Source organism: Accipiter gentilis, chromosome 1 (assembly GCF_929443795.1).
Source record: "Accipiter gentilis chromosome 1, bAccGen1.1, whole genome shotgun sequence".
NCBI lineage: Eukaryota > Metazoa > Chordata > Aves > Accipitriformes > Accipitridae > Astur > Astur gentilis.
Genome location: NC_064880.1, coordinates 43,239,902 through 43,259,291, shown reverse-complemented (window position 1 = coordinate 43,259,291; position 19,390 = coordinate 43,239,902). Strand labels below are relative to the sequence as shown.

General features: G+C 38.9%; 1 protein-coding gene across 7 annotated transcripts in view; it reads left to right on the top strand.

Annotated features, from left to right (window-relative positions):
- MYLK (myosin light chain kinase) overlaps nt 1-19,390 on the top strand; it is a 222,486-nt gene that overhangs the window by 55,872 nt on the left and 147,224 nt on the right. For all 7 annotated transcript variants that reach the window (XM_049803960.1, XM_049803987.1, XM_049803977.1 and 4 more), the window contains one exon: nt 8,833-8,990. In XM_049803960.1, coding sequence (XP_049659917.1) covers nt 8,841-8,990 — 150 coding nt within the window. In that variant the 5' untranslated portion in view covers nt 8,833-8,840. The remainder of the gene's footprint in view (nt 1-8,832; nt 8,991-19,390) is intronic.

The window sequence follows — 19,390 nt, the reverse complement described above, 5'->3', positions numbered from 1 at the left end:
ATTTCAAGAAGGTTTCAAGAGTCTCTATTCCAAATGTTTCACCAGCTGATCCTCAGGTATTCTGTGTTGTTCAGTTACTGATGCCACATGGATGTGAGTTGGAGAGAGGAAAGAGGTTGGAAATTCTCTTCTGTGTGAAGATGACCTGAAACAAATGTCTTCCTACAGGTTTCTCTGCTACTTGCTTCAGTCTGTCCTGAAAGGCAGCATAGCACTGGGAAAACTGTTTTCCTTCCTGCAAAAATATGTTGGTAGTCCAGATCCTGCTGTTCAGTGATCAAGGTCATACCCACACCCAGATGTCTCCCTGAATTTTGGATAATCTTTGACACATGCATGTTTGTCATAAACACCAACTTCTACCAGTTATTTTCTGTTCTTGTAAAGCATAAGATCTAAGGTGCAAATTAAGTACAAAGGTTTATTGGTAAGATGAGGACTGGTGCAATCTCTCTTTCTTCAGATGATATAAGTTCATGCTCTGCATAACCTGAAAATCCTTCTTTAAGGACTATAAAAGGTAATACTAGAAGTTTATTCCTTTATGAGGCCAGCTGTCTGTGATGAAATTCAGATTGAGATTTTTAGTCCAAACCTTCCTAAGACTAAGGTGTTTGGATTTTGGTATATATTAAGTACGAGTAATGATCCTTTAAAGGAAAACCAGTATAATTTTATTGCAAGTGACCTGCTGTGTAGTACATTGAAAACCTTTCTGCAGGTTCTGCAGGTCTTGCCTTCCCCCCCCCCCCCCCCCCCCCCCCGAAATGTTGCTTATAAACTAGAATTGTAGCAGGTTTTGAAGTCAGATTGAATTACTTCCCTCAATGTGCTTCTATAGGAAGCCACTTTGGAATCAGCAAGAACAAGCCCAACTTGCATCCCATTTGCCATCTGGGTTTCCCTCTGGTTTCAATTTGCTGCTATAAAATAATTCTTAGGTATGGATGCTGTACTGAACCTGCCCAATGCATGTCACATTTAGTTACTCATATTTCTTCTAAGATAACAGCTGCGAAGAAGCTGTGTTTCTTGTGGTCTCTCCTGATTTACTGTTTCTTAATCTGATGTTTCAAATTAAACATGCAAGGTTTTGAGTCTTAAAATGTCATTGCATTCTTTTAAGACATGTTCAACTGCTTTGTAATGGGCATGTTTTTTCTTAAAGTTTAATGCTCAGTGGTTATGGAATAATTGAATAATGTAGTATGTCTGTAATCAAGATGAGTATACATTATCAAATGTATACATCCATATCTTTCTTTTATATGTTTTTCCACATCCTTCCTTGTATCTGAACTACCCTTTTCAGCTACTTTAATATATCAATAAACCTTTAAGGTGCAATTGTGCAAGGGCACATATCAGGGCTCATGTTAGATGTGTTCTGTTGCAGCAATATGACTACTGACAGTATGTAAAGTTAGATATCTGTATAAATCCAGTGGGCCTGGTATCTTTAGTACCCTAACCAGCACTGTTAAATTGAGGAAAATTAGACTATGTTTACAACTGTCTGTATCTGCAAGAAAGTCACATCCTTGCCAGTGATTTCTTCGCTAGGCAGCACAGAGGACCAAGGAGGGCATGATTTTCTTTTTCCTTGGTAAGAACATGTGGGAATTATTTTTTTTTTCTTATAAGATTTATATAAATAAAGGTTTTTGACTGCCATCCTTCTTGTGCTCTAATAAACCTATCTTTAAATAAATGTGGGTCACTTAGCATCATCTTGAGTTATTCTTTTATATAAGATGTAACGAAACTCCTCACCCAGTTATGTGATTGTACCATGGAAACCATTTCAGGTTAAAGCCCATGCAATGGGCTAATGCAATAAAAGCACTGAATTTATTGATTAGACAAACAGATTCTCTTCTTGCCTCTCTCTCTGATATGCTAAAAATAATTCAGTGCTGTGTCACACAAGCCGTATGACAATATCTTTTTGTGTCTTTTAGACACTTGTCAGCCGAATATTAATTATGAAGTTTGTTCTCAGTCATACCGGGTTAGCCACTTTTGTTTATGGACGCTTCTACAGTTGCCACTGTTGTGGTTTGCATACTCAACAAAAGCTAATGAACTGAGCATGGCAGAAGCCCTGGAGGACTATGTAGGAAGAGTTGTCCTTTTTCTTGGAAGGATAATCAAGACATACAGTAGACTGAAGGAAATCTGCCACAAACCACTTTTGTTCTCCTCTTATCTCAAACAGTGTAGCCTGAACTTCTGGAAGATACTGCACAGTGCTACCTAAGAAAATGACCTAGACTCGTTTCAGAAAGCTCCTACTATCCTTTGTAGCTCAAACTCCATCACAGTCTCACATGTGTACATCTCTTTTGGAGCTTGACTGTATTTCAGTCTTTAAAGCAGCCTGGAGAACATTATTGTATCAGAATAAAACATAGGGGCTGCGATAGTATTTTGTTAAAATGAGTACCTGGAACAGTTTGAACCTGTTCTTTCCTTTTTCTGTGTACAAGCAAGGTTCTTGCTAATGCAAAGCCTCATGGCTGACTTGCTGAGTGTGAAATCCAAGGCACTGAAATGATGGGATTTGAAGAACTTGCTTACTTCTGGAAAAATCTTTGACAAGATGGTCCCAAATGAAATTGTAATTTAGTTTGGAATTTTTTTGCTGTCATTTTACTGAGCCTAAGCTTTAGCACAAATTGTAAGTTGATCTGTAATTCCCATTTGTGTGGGACAGTTATGCAAATGCATATTGTGGGAACATACCCAGAGATTTTACATGTATGGTGTTGCCAAAACTTAAGCTTGCAAAACTTTTGGATCATGGAGTTGTGCGTGAAGATTTGGCATCTGATCCTGTTCCTACTGCCATGTCTAATAGTTGCTATCAAATTTTACTGGGAAAAGCATAGGATGTTTAGGGGTCTGGCTTGAAAATGCCTTGAAAATTTTTATGATGAAAGGGCTTTTCTAGAAACTAGGTATGTAAGGAACAAGTGAGATAATGATGATCATTTATGGATGAGACAACAGAGGAAGAAACCCCAGTCCAGTCAGGACTGATAGAAAATAATACCTGTTACAATTCCCAGATCTGAAGGAGAAGTTGCCTGGAATAATGTGGCTATGATTGGTGGGGTTACAAGTCCCTTGCTTGCTGTTCAGCTTCTAACCTCTTCCCATCTGCTAAGTCTACGCATGACTTCATCACCTTTGCTGATCCTTTAAGGTTTATTGCTTTGCCTACACACTGTTTCTTGGGTACCAGTAGCTGACAGGAGGCAGGATACTTCCATGTGTGGTCTTGGAGGGCAAGACTGAAAAGATAGTCACAAGCCATATAGCTGTAAAAATTCATTTCTGTAGTTCTGTAGAGAATGTGTTCAGTTACAGATTTGTATAGAAGTATGGTAACCACATGTTAGTGTTTGTGGTAGAGAAAGAAGCTGTAGGAAAGGAAATAAGGTGTGTGAAAAGGCGAAGCAGTCAAGCCGGTTTAGAAATGAAACCCTTTTAAATACTGAAGGTTTTGAAGCATAATGGATAACATTTAGTCCCTAGCAAAACTCTGTTGAATTCAGTGATCTGTGTAAGGGAATAAATTTTACCTAGTGTTTTTAAATGTGTGTTTTTTGAAAACACCCTCCCACCCTCCTCCTCCAGTTTATTCATAGAAAAAGCTATAATGAGATCCAGCTTCTTGTAAGTTTATGGTAATTTTGTGCCTTTTGCTAGTTATGCTATTTATGTGGTCCTATTACTGTAGTCTGACTCCCACCCTTTGATATAGTTATCCTCGCAGCACTTCTTTGTGGTAAGGAAGTACAATAATCCCCACTTTACAGATGGGGAGCCATGGCAAAAGAGAGGCTTAGTGACTTGCCTGAGGTCATGCAGGCAGCCCATTATGGTGCAGGGAATTCAACCAGGACTCCCAAACAGCAGACAAATGCTCCAACCCCCTGGGCTGTCTGTCCTTTCGCTCCTATTTTTAAAGAGCTCAAAAAGTTCTATCCAGATTTCAGAGATGGTTCAGGGGTTATTGAAGGCAGTCTGGCTAAAATATCAGAATAGCGGGACCAAGTAAAAACGTGCTGCTTAGGTGTAGAGTTGCAGTATCAGTAAGTCAAATAAAGGTTTTTCAGCTGGCAGCTCTGGTTTCCTCTCACTTGCATGAGCTTGCTCTACTCATACACACACACATGCTCTCTCTGCAACTCATTTTTCTTCTGCCTCGGAGGAAGGACTTGGTAAAAGGAAATTAGTATAATTAAATGGTTATGTAGGAAGCTGATGGTAAGTATTTACTTATATAAAATAAGTGGAGGAGAAAAAAATGAGGTGGATTTCTTAGTGTTTGCTTTTTGGGGTTTATTTTTGTGAGCAGAGTATTGAGTGACAGAGATTTGTTCCCAGTAGAAAATGCTTGAAACACATTAGTCTGCTTTGGTATTAGAAAGATTAGAGGGCACACTGTGAGAATTTGTAAGGATTTACGTGCTTTTTAGAAAGGGTTAAGAATAAAAAAAATAATCCAGATTAGAAATGCTGTCTAACCACATCACTACGCTACAAGCCAACATTTGCATGGTGGTTTTCTTTTATGTTTAATACCACAATGTTTGTATTGCAATTTCAGTTACAGTTGGTTTTGTTTAAAGACCTTAGTCTAGGTGCGCACAGCATGCGAAATGAAATGTTATGAGTTCATGTAGCATCCTTGAAATCTTATTCAGCAGCAAGCTTGAAACACCGAAGAAAAAGATTTTAGGGATAGGCTTATTCTAGAAAGTTGCTTAAATAAAAGAAAAAACCCCAATCAGATACATTCCATATCTTTTAAGTGTCTGCTTTCTTCCTGTCTATCAAATTTTAAGCTTGAACAAGATTTGTTCTCTGGAACATTATTTCTTTAAAATATTTGGACATGATAGTTCCATAGTAACACCAGATTGCACAACATGGAATTATTTATTTGTTTGGGAGCATAATTGTTAAACATCCTCTAAGCTGAAAAAAATTACTTTCTAATTATTTACTAGAAGCATCTTCAGTTTACATAGCTAATTAAAGTCAGACTGCTAAACATGAATGATTAGAGGCTTGTGTTGCTAGAAAACGGCTTGTGCTGATTTGAGCTAATATTAATTTGTAAATTCAGTCCTGTTTAGACACTTTATTTAGAAAAACATCAATCCGTGCAAGATGTGCTTAAGGAAAAGACTGGCTATTACTTTATTTTGTGCTTTATGGTCTCATTATGTAAGGCATCAATTTGTTGACAGTTTTTGGCATCTTAACAACACGTGGTAGAAGTGTAACCTGACCAGTAAGAGTGGCTTAGCTGTTCAGGATTTTCTTCTTTCTACTTCCCCCTGTTCCTGTTTCTTTCTGTTCTCTCTTCCCTTCCCCCTCCCCCTCTCTCTTTTTTTTTCCATTTCATTTTGTGTAGAGCTTGATCAAATAGCCAGAGAAATCAGTGGAGAGCTGGTGTTGGGCTTTAGCTCAGTCTTTTCATCAGAGGGTCTTTCCTAGCCACAGGACTTTTTGTCCAATGCAGTCCAGACATACCTGCACCCAGTGATGCTTGGAGGACGAGTGCATGTTGAATACAGTGCATTTTCCAGGTGTGTGCCAGTGGCGCTGTTTCAGGTACTTGGTGAATTTGGCCCTGCAGCATACCCAGCGTGGACGTTTGTGTATGTAAGCAGGTGTCCTTAAAGTTGCCCTGGATTAGCAGTGCATTGTACCTAAGGACAGGTACTTAAGCATTTTATCCCTACAGAATAGACCTGTGAGCATCTGCAGTGCATGCAGTTTTCTCTCTTGCTTGTTTCAGCCATTATAATGCCATTGACCAAAACCGAGTTGCATTTGCATTGGATTCTGGATGTTGGTCATTGGGGGTTTTTTTGGTTTGTTTTCAATTTTACTACTCTTACAAATATTGCTTTTAAAACAAAATTTAGGGGGTATATGCTTTTTTGATGTTGTTTTGGTTTTGTAAGCTCTCTGCAAAGTTGATGCAGATGTGTGTGGAAGGATAGGTTTTGTTACGGGCTTCTTAGGGAATTAAATGCATTACAGTTCAGACTGGAGAAGATTTTCATAGGATCTGTATTACACCTGACATGTTATTGTCACTACTGGTGGTTTGAAAATTTTATTGCAGTCTTGTATTGGCAGACTGATTTGTTAGTTAAGAGTTTCACAGCTAGAGAGACATTGCAGATTTTGGCATTTAGAGGCTATGGAAAGGTGTAACTTAGCAGAGGAGAACAACATGTGGGAAGAAAACCTGAAGATTGAGTAGTTAGTCGAGCATGTTGAAAAGTGCAGGTCATCTGTCCAAAAGAGCAATTTAAGGAAGCATTTTGAGGAAGAGGACAGAAAAAAAAGAAAATTAGAAATAAATCTTAAAATGGGATTTAGGCCAATTCACAAGAGGTAAGCAGATACAAAATTATCAATGTCATATACTAAAAGTGGCAAAAGATCACAGTTGATATTTATGGCAATTTGAGATTTGAAAAATGTTTGTTCTTAATCTGTAAAGAAAAATAAATTTTAAAAATGTGCTGGCAAATATGGACTAAGTATGCATCAGTTTACAGCTGTGTAATTGATTGAAAGTCTCCTGGGATAAACTGCAATTTTAGCTGAGTGGCAAACTGAGTCTGGAGTCTTGTCCTTAATGAAAGAACAATTAATCAAAAGAATAATTCTCTCACTCTTTCAAGCAAATGGTTGTTCGTTGCAGTGACTATAGCTGTGAGACACTGTCATTCTTCGTCTGTTAGGGCGCTAAGTACATTTGTTAGAAAAGAAGCAAGTCTGATTTCATCTCTTGTGGAATACTACCAGTTTCTTCTGTATTTAAATTATATTATGCTTTCATATAGTTCTTTCATAAGTTAAGGTACAAAGGTAATTTGGGCAGTTTTCTTCTGTTTGTGTTTTAAAGAGTTGCTTATACTGGAAAGGGAGACTTAAGCTGTGCTCTCAAGTTACTGGGTGCCAATATAGAGATTCACTGCAAGATTAAGTCTTATGTAAATGACAGCAGAATTTCTCAGTTTAAAGTTTTGCATCATGGTTAAAGAAATGATCTTTATTCCATTTATGTGTTGGTCTCAGCAATTTAATTGTTAGAAACGCTAGAGGGTTTTCGTGCTTTTTTGCATGTCGACATACAGAAATGCTAACAGAACACCATTCCAGAAGAAATCCGCAGTCCGCTTCATCTGGATTCTTATGAATGAGGAAGGAGATGTTAAGCATTTGTTGAAAATCTATGTGCATACATAATTTAACTGATATCTTGGATGGATTTGCCTTCTAAACCATAGTTCCAGACAAGTGCATACTATGAAGCAGAAAGCTTTGTTACTCCCACACCTTAGAACAAAACACCCTCTGGAGGTGCCTCTTCCTTTCTGTTGACTGTGAGAGAGCCAAAACTTCTAGTTCAGATTAAACACCTAACTTCTAGCCTAATAACCTCCGTGAGAGGAGCTGCTCTCTTAAACTGCTTTTGATCAATGTGAAGAAGGTGTTTCTGTATGTTTATGGAGCACGTCAGGTATATGTTATATGGAAAACTATGTTCTCAGGCTGGGTTTTCACATGCGTACGTGTGACATTGGAGTTTAAGTACTACTTGGAAATGGATGAGCTTTGTGTTCCCCTGCTCCCCAGATAACTGCAGCCTATTGTAGAAAAAGTATCCTTCATACAGTCAGGAGTAATGTCGCCCTAGTTTAATTGATTTTTCTCTTGTTCAAATTGAAGTTTCACTGTTTACTCAAGTATTATTTATTGTAACTTTCATCAGAATCAGATGAATAAATGCATAGTCTATCATGAATTGGCGTGTACGTCAGAGGATTATGACTGGAAGCCTAGTATTCTCCATTGGTTCAACATGGCCTATTGGTGGGTCAAGCCACCTCTCAGGTTTTTTTCATTTTTAAACTTGTCTATTAAATAGGCATTTTACAGTGGGGCTTCTAATTTACATAGATGATTCAATGAATTATTCCTAGGGTCAGCTACTACTTTTTTTTCTGGAAAACATGACATTTTAATTTTAAAAAATACAATAATTTTTGTGTTCTGCTGGGAAGTATGAAATGTGTAGCAGAAGAGTCGCCTCTGAAGCAGATATCTGTAATGAGGTGTCTAAAATGCCATTTTTGTAGCATTACGAAATTTGGTGTCTATGCTATTTTACTAGTCTATGTGCTGTAGAAGGATTTGCAGTAAAGTAGAGACTTGGAATTTCTGCAAAAGTATTTGTTATGTACTAGCAGTACTTTGGAGGGAGATATCCAGATATATCTTAAGATCTTGAATGCGTGGTATGAAAAATCAGATTTTCCACATTCCCGCTTGCAACTTAAATCCAGTGCAAACAGAGGTCTCTTTATTTCATAAGTACTTGTTTAACGCTAGCTCTACTTTTGAGACTTATTGATTTTGGTGTATTCCAGGCCAGGAAAATCAAAGTCACGTTGTGAAAATATCCTCCTGAAAAAAGTTATTACCTTTTAATGCAGTTGTAAAGGATGACTTTTTGGTTAAGGCTCTGGCCTGGGACTTGAGAGTTCAAACTGAGTTCAGCTCATGGCTGTGACCCTGACCGCAACTGTAGGCACACCAGGCAGTCTTCCTGGGTCTCAGTTCTGCACCCAGAAAATAGCACTTGTCACCTTAGGCTGAAGACTTTTACTATGGATATGAATGTAGTATACATACAGGACAATCTGCTCCTGATGTGATTCTTAGCTGTTACTGTAATGTAAGTAATTAATCATCATAACTTCTGTATTACCACTTTTTTCTCTTTTACAGTCCACATCATGGGGGATGTGAAACTGGTGACATCTACTCGAGTCTCCAAAACGTCCCTGACACTCAGCCCCCCTGTCCCTGCTGAAGCACCAGCATTTACTCTTCCTCCTCGGAATATCCGAGTGCAGCTGGGAGCCACCGCAAGATTTGAAGGGAAGGTAAGAAACAGATGATGGAGGACTTCTCCATTTGGTTTCGCCCTCTCCTGTAGCTGCCTAGTAGACTGCAAAGGTAGTGAAATTGCCTCTGCAATAAGGACCTTTACTCAACAAGACTGCATGAGTGTTTACCTTCCTTAGGAGGCAGGAGCATTACAGGTCTGTTTGAGTAGAGGAGAGTGTTGCAAAACCTGAGCGTGTGCTAATTATAACCTAGTTGAGCATGCCGGGCACTGAGCTTAGGATCAGTGGAAAACTGCTTCAGGAACTGTCTCTAATCAGAGACTACCTATTCTCCTACTGCATATTCATCACGCTGCATCCCAAATCTGCCTGTTTGTGAAGCTTCATGTGTAACATGAATCTAACCCTGCTACAGCATGTTCTTCCTAGTAGCCAAGCTAGGAATCTGTGAAGAGAGTTGCAACATTTCTGTATCTGCACCACCTGCCATACCTGTTGTTAATCTGAAAGCAAAAGGAGAATTTTCTGAGGAAAGGTTGATTTGTTCAAGAAAACTTGTTAGCCCAAAGGGTTTAAAAGGGAGTGTAGAAGGGTGTGGATTCCAGGTTCTCCCCTTCCCCTCATGCTTGGGACGTTGAATTGTGCTTGCTGGCATCCATGTTTCTTTCATGCTTCAGTCCCGGTATGATCTCTTCCTTGTTCTAGCCACCTTCCTTTCTCCTCCCTTAACCCAAATCTTTTTCCTGGAGCTGCCAGTTTTCCCTCTCAGCCCTTTCAGCTTCCTTCTGTCCATGTCATCCTCTGATTGCATGATGACAGCTATACCATCAAACTGACCGCACTTTTATTTTTGAAGCTGTGGGACTTGTCTGACAGATGCAGGATACTACGACTTTACTGTAACAAAAGCAAGGGCTAGAAGGACTTTAGGAAATGCATAACTTCTGAAACTCTAACTTAAACAGAGGGCCAGTAGAGGGCATCTGATATTTATCTTATTTGTTTATGCAAGAGCAGGCCAGGAACTAGGATTTTTCAACAGGAACCGGGCAGAAAAACAATTTTTGGAGTAGATAAATTTTTAAGTGCCAAACCAAAACACAGAAGTAGTTCTTGGCTTTGACTTTTTGAAGAAAAATTGGCATTTTTCATAGAAAGCAGATAATTTCAATGAAAGTGTTTAAAGCAAAGAACATTTTTTTATCAAACCTTTAGAAAGGTTTTTTTAAAAAGAGCTTGCTTTTACTGTGATTTTAAGGTACCAGTCAGAAATCCCCTGTGTGTATGACATTGGTCAGTCTCAGTGAGCATTCCCTTTCTTAGGGGTTTTATCCCCCCCACCCCCTTATTTCATCTTGCTTTGTTGCAGTGGAAAAATGGCAACATGTTGCTACTTTATGCATATGACACTTATGCACAATACTATCCCAACTCTGACTGGTTCTTCCAGACAGCACTGCAACTGGCAATAGCAGTACAGTGAAATCAAAGTTGAAGCACGCGATGTCACTAAGATTTGGGTTTACATTTCTCATGTTTCCTAATTAAAAGCTCAAGTGGACTATTTCCAATTTTAGTGCACGCTGTGGACTTTTTATTGTTAGTCAAATGGAAGCAACTGGAAAATATAATGACCTACAAGCTAGAGTGCCATCACTGCTTTGCATTTTTTTCAGATCTGCTTTTAAAGTGTTAATTTTTTCAGGGATACCTATCCCCTTTTTAAAGTCACTTTGAAGGCTGGAAGGGTGAAGTCTGAGGGGGTTTTTTTAGTGCCTTGGAAAAAATACACAAATTCAATACTAATTAAACTGATAGGCTTAAGTTCCTTGAAGACAACAAAGTTGTCTTGAATTCCTTGAAGAAACAAAGCTTTGCTTGAAGTCCTGGATTGAACCTACTTGATGAAAATCTAAATTCCAGTTCTTCCCATTTGGTATATGAGCATGGCTGAAACCTTTAATTTTCCATCCTTAAAATGGGGATGATAATATACTAGCTGCATGCATGTCGTATAGCTGAAATAAACCTTTAATGCTCAAAGTGCTTTTCTAAGTGCCAAACATGAAGAGCACAGCATTGCTGAAATACACGCGAGGTCTGCAATTACTTTGTGGTAAGTAGCGTGCCTTAACGGTTTGGGAAACCAAGATGGTGCAATTACAGCCACTCTCTTTGGCACTTCAGCTTCTTGCTATGCATGGAGCATTGCCTGGTTTTTGTTCAGCCCAGCTTGCTGCCCTGAAGGAGATTTGTTTTGCCTCTCTCAGCTAACACAGGTGAGAAGAAACATGTAACACAGCTGAAGACATAAACCAGCCAATTTTTATCATTGTGAATTAATTCCAAATTTCCTGGAATCCACCCTAGCTGCAGGCTGAAATATGAACTTGCAATTTTTTAAATTTTCTTTTTGGGGGGTGGAGAACAAGCTACGTTATAATAATTGGACATAGAGAGTAATGGAGCGCAGCATGTTCTCCTTACCTTATACAAGAAAAATTAGGGGTTTAATTAACAACTATTAAAATTGAGTCTGTGTGATGTGTTGTTTATAATGTAACATGGTTGGGGAGATTGTGTTTGGTTCTGTTGTTTATAACTGGTGGGTTCACTAGTCTAGTAACGTGGGCAGGGTGAAGGAGAATGCAATAGTCCAGTTTGAAAGGATGGTGTCACTTAACAGCTGCAGCAGCCTGCAGAGCTTGTATCATCTGGGTCCATCTTCAGCTGGTTAGTACAATGTTGCTTCTTCTATCACTTTAATGTTCCAGTGGTTCATAAGGACAATGGACCTGTTCAGAAGGACAATCTTAATAAAAACAATTTATTAAGACTTAGTAATAGAAGTAGCTACTGAACATACTTAGGTTTATCTGTCCTGGAAAATAGGCTACAGATGTTATGATGGGTTGTTGCTGATACTCTGCTTCATCACACAGTATAAATACTGAACTAGACTCAGGCTAAAGAAAAATAAAAAGTTTTAAAAATGGCTAGACAGGAGATTTTCTTCAAAGAGTTCCTTTGCAGTGGAATTTATCTTATCAGAAAGAACAAACATTTTGAGAATCCAAGACAGGATATAAATCTGATATTGTGATGATCCTGTACTCTCATTAAGTGAACAAGGAAGAGAGGGCCCCAGAGTTAAACCTGTTGCTTTTCTTTCCAGCGGCATGTAAGATAAGTTGTGTGAAATGGCAATTCAAGATCAAGGAGAGCACAGATACTGAGAAATAGGCCACAAATGTAGGCAATTGAGGTAGAAAGTAACTGGAGTTGCCATTAACAGGAATTCTTTTTTTTTTTTTTTTTTTTTTTTTTAATTCTGTTCCTCCCACTACCACCCTGGTTTTCTTACTAAAATCTCAGCAAGTTTATCTATATCTGACTTCAGATCTCAGTTTTCCAATGTGACCTCAGGGTAAAAAGTTAGGTCATCATCTTTCAAGTGTATGAGCATGATTTTGGCCTGGAGCACCAACTAAGGGGTGGAACCACTTAGTAAGGCAAAGGCAAGGTTACCTTCCCTAGATGCTCCCCAAACGTCTGCTGCATGAACATCTCAGTTGTTCATCAAACAATTGCTGAGGTTATTTTTAGGGAAACCATCCCAGATTATTATGAAATTGTGTTGTGGGTTCCCAGCTTGTTAGGAATTGATTGATATGCTGTTCTTCAGTTGCACATCCCGTGTGAGGTGAACAGCTCAGGGCAGTAATCTCCTGCCTTGTGCTAAGGCATTGTAGTTTGTCCATCAGAGCCTTTAAGATACTCTTGGAAAAGAAGAGCAGGCCAAAATGTTACCAGGCTTTGTTTTAAGCTGTTTGTTTCTCTGTTGTATTAATCACTGGAATATTTATCAGTGCTTTGCAACATTAAATTGTGATTGTATATCTTTATCTTTCTAATTCATCTGAACATCACTGGATTTTATAATGCTCAATGGCATACTAATGAAGAAGATTCCTTTCTTTGTAGCAAATATCATGGGTGTTTCTGTGGTAAGTGTCACGTGAAAGAACAGGGAAATCCTTCTCAGCCATAGCAGCTGAATAAGCATCTGTGAATTATTAGGCAAGGTGGTATTTTGATGCTGCTGATAACATTTGATCAATTCATAATCCAAGCACAGTATCCTGTCAAATTCTTTCAGACTTTGGGTGTTGCTAAATTTCACTTTCTGAAACCTGTGCAGAGTACTTTAATTATGACATGGAGCACATTACTGTGCTGAGCTATAAGATCATTAGCCATATACCTAGTTTAAAATTTAATTTGTTTCAGTCTCTCTCACCCTCTGAAACTCAGCTGCACTATTCTATAGCAAAGGTTCAAAATATCACAGTAGACCAATATAGATGCAAATTGTATAATTTTCCATACAGCCAAATGAAATAAAGCTTTTATTAAACATTTCTATGAATTTCAGTAGCTTTTCTAACTCATGAGAATGGCAAGCATGTATTAATACAAGTGCTGGGCAGAAGCCCCTAGCAAGATTTTTCACTGGAATTTGCAAATCTGTATAAGTTTCCTTTTCTTGTGATGGGCAAGGGTGGCCACCGATTTCCACAACTTTGCGTGTTTTTGTGCCTACCTGATTTCTTAGTATCCTGTTTACTGCTTTTCCAGAGACTGCAGGCTCAGTGACTGAAGCCTGTCATGTCTTGAACTCCATCCTTTCTGAGACCTCTGACTTCCTATTTAGAAATTTGACTTCTAAATATTGGACAACTTTATTTACCCAGCTATAAATCGCTGTAACTGTTTAGAGGGGAGGATAAGTCTCCATTGCAGAACATAGCAGTTACTTAAATGTTGCCCTGACTCCACTCTGCATCCACATATACCCACAGCTTAAGTGTTGCTCTCAGCCTGAATTGGCCCATGCTAGTGTTAAAGCTCAGGTTCAGCTTTTGCTTGGATTTGTGAGCCTTGCCATGTGTGTATTAAGATGGCAAGCTAATCCTCCCATTCCTTTTCTGTGTTTAGAAGCACTGAAAAGTTTTTTCATGACTGTCTGGGGAAGTCTTAGTAAGCAGGTTGGCCTTCTGCAGCAGAAAAAAATACGAGGACCCTGAAGTCCTGGTGATGTGTGTAGGTGAATAGAGCAGCAGGATGGACTGAAAACAGCAGGGCTCTGCACCGTGACTGCCCACATAAGGATTCAGTGAATGTTGGTGCTCTGATCCGGGTTTCCCTAGTCCATGTTAACTTCTGTACAGAAAGATACTTCAAGGTACAGAGAGATTTACTTAGATTTCTGCAGCAAACTGATGGAGAAGCTGAGAACCAAAAATGAGAATCTTTACTGCTCTCTAACCACTGAACCACGTTCTCTTGGTCTTTCCCTCCCTATTTTAAGCTTTGGGTTCTGACACCAATAAAATAGTCTGTAGTAGCGTTGTTGCTTTAAAAAAAGTTAAGGTGGTTGCCCAAAACAAGCATTTTTAGTTGATAAACTATATGATTAGCTGCCCACATATAATTTTGCTGAACTTAAATAGCAATAGCCTCACTACATCAAAAATATAATGTGAACACTTCTGGTTCTTTACTGTAATGTCACTGAGCGTCAAGCAGTAAAAAATGACAAAGAACCGTCAGTTTCCAACAAACCCTTCCCCGTTCAGAGTGATATTAACTTCTGCATTTGATTGTGGCAAGCAGTTAACTCAACCTGCTTTGGCTGCACACACGTATAATTTTTGAGGGTAATATTGACAGTCATTAATTTTATGAGCCTAAAGAATACTTGTGCTACAGCTTTGCTTGAGAGGAACAGCCAAATGTCATGCTGCAGACCACAGACTGATTGCCTAGGGGTCAGGAAAGAATTTTTCTCCTTGAATAAAACATTGCACAGTTGGCAACAGTGCAGTATGGGTTGTTTTTCTGCTTCATGTGAACCATTGTATGTGGTGCATTGCCAGAACCAAGATATCAAACTACTTAATCTAGTCTGGTATTCTAATCCCAGGGAGCTGGGTTTCATGTATTGACATGTAGTTCTTTGAGTAGATGTTGGGGTACTTAGTTCAGTTTGCTGCCCATCAAGTAGTTACTGTTCTGCTCTTCCACTTCCATCCCCCTCCAGATAAGGGAGCTGGATGGTAAATTTTAAGGCAAGCCGGGTCAATGACAAATCCTGTCCATTTTTAATGTTCTTTCTGGTTGTCTTTCTACCACCCTGCTTTTGCAACACCCTATCTGTATCTGTTCGAATCAGTTAAGTCTAATGAGGTGCATCTGTTTGCCAACTGAGCTGCTTTTGCTGCTGCTGGTTGCACAGGTACTTTTTGAAACATCATGCCTGAGAAAATAAACTGGGATCAGGCAATGGGAAGACAGAGTGATTCTGCCATCTGTTCTGAGATAGAGGGGAGACCCATTTATGTGGTGTGTTAAGAGACAAGGAGTAGAGAAGCATTAAAGTAACTAGTGATAGGACAAGAGTAAATGGCCTCAAGTTGTGCCAGAGGGGGTTTAGTTTGGATATTAAGAAAAATTTCTTTACTGAAAGGGTTGTCAGGCATTGGAACAGGCTGCCCAGGGAAGTGGTGGTGTCACCATCTCTGGAGGTATTCAAAAAACGTGTGGATGAGGCACTACAGGACATGGTTTAGTGGGCATGGTGGTGTTGGGTTGACAGTAGGACTTGATGATCTTAAAGATCTTTTCCATCCTAAACAATTCTATGATACTAAAAGAAGCACTGAAGGGAAACACTCCCACAGCATTTGTAAATCCTGTCAACTATCTGCTAATGGAAAAACTGAGATCTAACCAATTATTTTTTTTACTGTGGCTGCTGCACCAGCTTTGCATGGCAAAACCTTTGTTATCATCCCTTTGCTTTGGACTCGAAACAGCAATGTGTGCTCTGCTTCCAAGCCTCAGTCAACAGGCATTCCAGAAGTATGCCTTAATTACACTGTATGTCTAGATTTGAGGTGGCAGGATCTGAAATGAGAGAAGCCCATATGATAGAGGATGATGACATGGCACAAAATCCTTTGCTGTTGGCATGAGATGCTTGTTGCAAAATGTACTGGGCAGCTGATTGTATGAACCTGGCAGTGGTTTTGGATCTGCACTTTCTGGAGGGGTGCCTGTTCTGAGCCATATGAGGAAGAAACCCAAGAAAGATCCATGTTTTCATGGGAGACAGTTGTCTGAAGAAAATGAAAGCTGTGGGAGGACTTGTGCTGATCTGTAAAACTACCATGCACTGTGATACTCCCAGAAATCTGATACGAAACACTGAGGCATGTTTTGGGGAGCAAAGAATTGAAAAAGTTATCAGAGCGGAGATCTTATTCGATCTTTCTTTCCACATACCATCCTTTGGGAAAAGTGCGGTGCGTTCAGAAGTTACTGAAACATTTTGTATCAAACAGACACTGGGGTATAGACAGCTGAAACAAAAAAGGAAAATAAACACAAGTTAGGTGGCTGTGAACAGCTTAATGCACATCTTTTTTCTGTTTGGATCTCCTACTGCTATTTCTTCTTCCTTGGTGTAATTGACCTCCTGCTATACTCACTTACCACAGTGCTGGTTTTTTACCCATTTACGTGTTCTTATGAGTAATGCATGCATTATTTTATTTGGTTTTATTTTATTGTATAACTCTGTATTGGCATATAGAAGCAGTGGCTCAAAAGAGTTTCAGCTTTAGATAAGGGCAAAGTGGGAGTGGCAGCTCTGCTGGGAAGTGGTTAAGGTGGGGTTCTGTCAAAATTCCTTCCTCACACAGTGTCATTTACACCCAGAATTATTCAAAGACACTCCCTTCATCAGATGATAGGAGCACCCATGTGTTGATACTCATGTACCCTGACTTGCATATGATATTCCTTTAAAAAAAACTGCAGGGATGCAAGTTGCTGCTCAAGAAATTTCTAGGTTTTAGACAGGAGTAGTGGTCTGTGAGCTCCAATTCTGTCTCTCAGTCTCTTTAACTCATAAGTTCACTTCATACCTGTCTCCCTGTCACTTATGGCCATCACAGTTATACTCAGGACTTTCCAGGTAGAAGTACTTAAGCATTCCTTGTGTTGTCTGTGTGCAGTGTATGTGATGACTCTCAGAAGTGCTGGACTTACTACACCATCCCATGCAACTGATCTGTGCATGTGCGGAGGCAACAGCCAAGATTTCTGGATGTTTGGCAGCAAAGTTTGGTCAGACCTTTTGCAGAGTTGCTCCAATCTGCCAGATGTTCAGAAATCCTAGACAACGCTGAATATCCAGAAATTCCACCCAGACAAAATTTCTAAGCAGAAAAGAGGCCATGACCGGGGAAGACTGGACATACAGTATCCCTATTCTCAGTTGCCATTTCTCAGGGTTGATTTTTTTTTTTTTAATATATATAATTGAGCCTGTTTTCAGTAACCCACCCACACCCAAATTGTGGAAGAAATGTGCTATTTGCCACTATCAAATTTATTATTCTGTTTGCTTTCCATCTCCTTTCCCACCTTAATTGCTTATCTATAACCAGCTGGGGACAGTTGTCTGCTGCTCTGCACAATGGCAGAAAGACTTGCTCCCTATTCTTGCTTGTTTTGATACCAACTACTGTACTTAAAGGAACATAAAAACCAATTTTTTTAATAATAATGGAAATAATAATAGAAGTTTTTTAGAACACTCCAACTAATGTATATATGTAGTGAAGCCAGACCATGCATTTGTGCTGCTCTTGGTCACCACTTTTTCTTTCTTTACTTTTTCTTTAACATGTTTCAAATTATTTTAGATTTTTAGATGGAAGCAATTAAAATCACATGAAGAACCTGACAATAAAATTCTGTGTGATTTAATTGCATCTACCTGTTCCCAGTTCGAGCTGGGGGAACCAACAAACTGTTGACTCTGAAAAGTTTATTGTAAATATCTGTTTTGTGATCGCCCACTACTGTGATGTATTGTCGTAAAGCGTGGCCTTGTATCAGCTAAAGAAGGCAAGTGTGTTTGTTTAAGGATTTATCCATAGGGATACCCCTAGGGTTGATTTTGAAGAAAATTTACTTCATTAGTAGGGATTTCTGGACTTGCTATTTTTCTGTAGTCCTTAAACAGAAATCAGAGAAAAAAAATTCTTAAATTATGTATTGACAAATTTGCAGAGGAAAAGGAGATATAAAATATTCATATTGTGCTGTAAAGAAGGTTCAGTCCTTTAGAAAAGGAATGATGGAATGAATACTATGACTAATCATAAAGTCCACCGTTTAGGGATGATAAGAAAAAAATGTCTGAAAAAGGAATAGAAGAAAATCTACCTGTTTCCCAAGAGGAAAACAGCTAATCAGCATATCCTGAATAGCTGAACAAAGATATGTTCAGAGATTGAGTCCATGTAAGTCAGGGTAGAAGCAGTCAGTATAATTCTTCTTATTTTACTTGTCCCATGATGGTTAATCATGAATCTCTCAAATTTCAACAAAGTCTTATTAGATTCTTCAATTCTGCTTTTGATTTGAAATATATCATCATCTTTTCCAGGACTGTCTCCCTTGCTCCTCTGGGCCCGTGCATAAGTCTTTGTTGTGGTCAACTCCACTGGCAATAAAACTCATCATGTAGCATTGTGCTTTCTTATTTAAATAAATGTTCTTAGTACATGAAATGTGACTGCAACTTTTCTCATTATGAATTTTTAAATTTGCTTTTTTTTGGGAATTGTGCATTTGACTCCTTTTGCAGTCATAATATGTTTAAAGAAGACATAGTTACGGGAACAGTGTGAGCAGTTAACTTTCTTTTCTTTGTGCTGCAGTAGCCTATATTGGCATGAGAGGGATGAAAGGGGGAAAAGTTTGGGGTTTGTTTTGGTTTGGTTTTTTCCTTCCAGAAATATGCCCCTAGCTGGAAAAACTTTAGACTTCCTTTTTCTAGCTGATCCAAAAGGTAGGATGGAATACTTACCATCAGACATGCATTTGGCTAACTAGTAATATATTTGCCTTTTCCCATCATATGCAAGGCTTAAACTTTACTCCAGCACCTTGCCTTCATCTGGTTGATGAAACCACAAAGGTCAGGGAGGGGTTCAGTACCATATGCAACTATGAGAGCATGTAAAATAGCAAAGTAGGCATTTGACTGGCTATAAATGTGTCCCTGAGAGTGTGACCTGAATTACACCAAATGATACCAAATCACACTTTTCGGTATAATTCTTCCTTTCCCCTGCAGGAAAAGAAAGTAGTCATTAATAGACAGCAAGCATGATGTGTTCAGAATCTTTGCAGAAGGCCACATGTGGAGAAGGTTTATAATAAAAACACATCATTACTCATTGCGGTTTTGCTCAGTCTACACTCACTCTAACACCTAGACTCCAAAGCTAAAAATTTCTGCTTTTGACATGTTACTTGGCTCTGTTCACTCATGGATACAGTATGAAGTTTGGAAA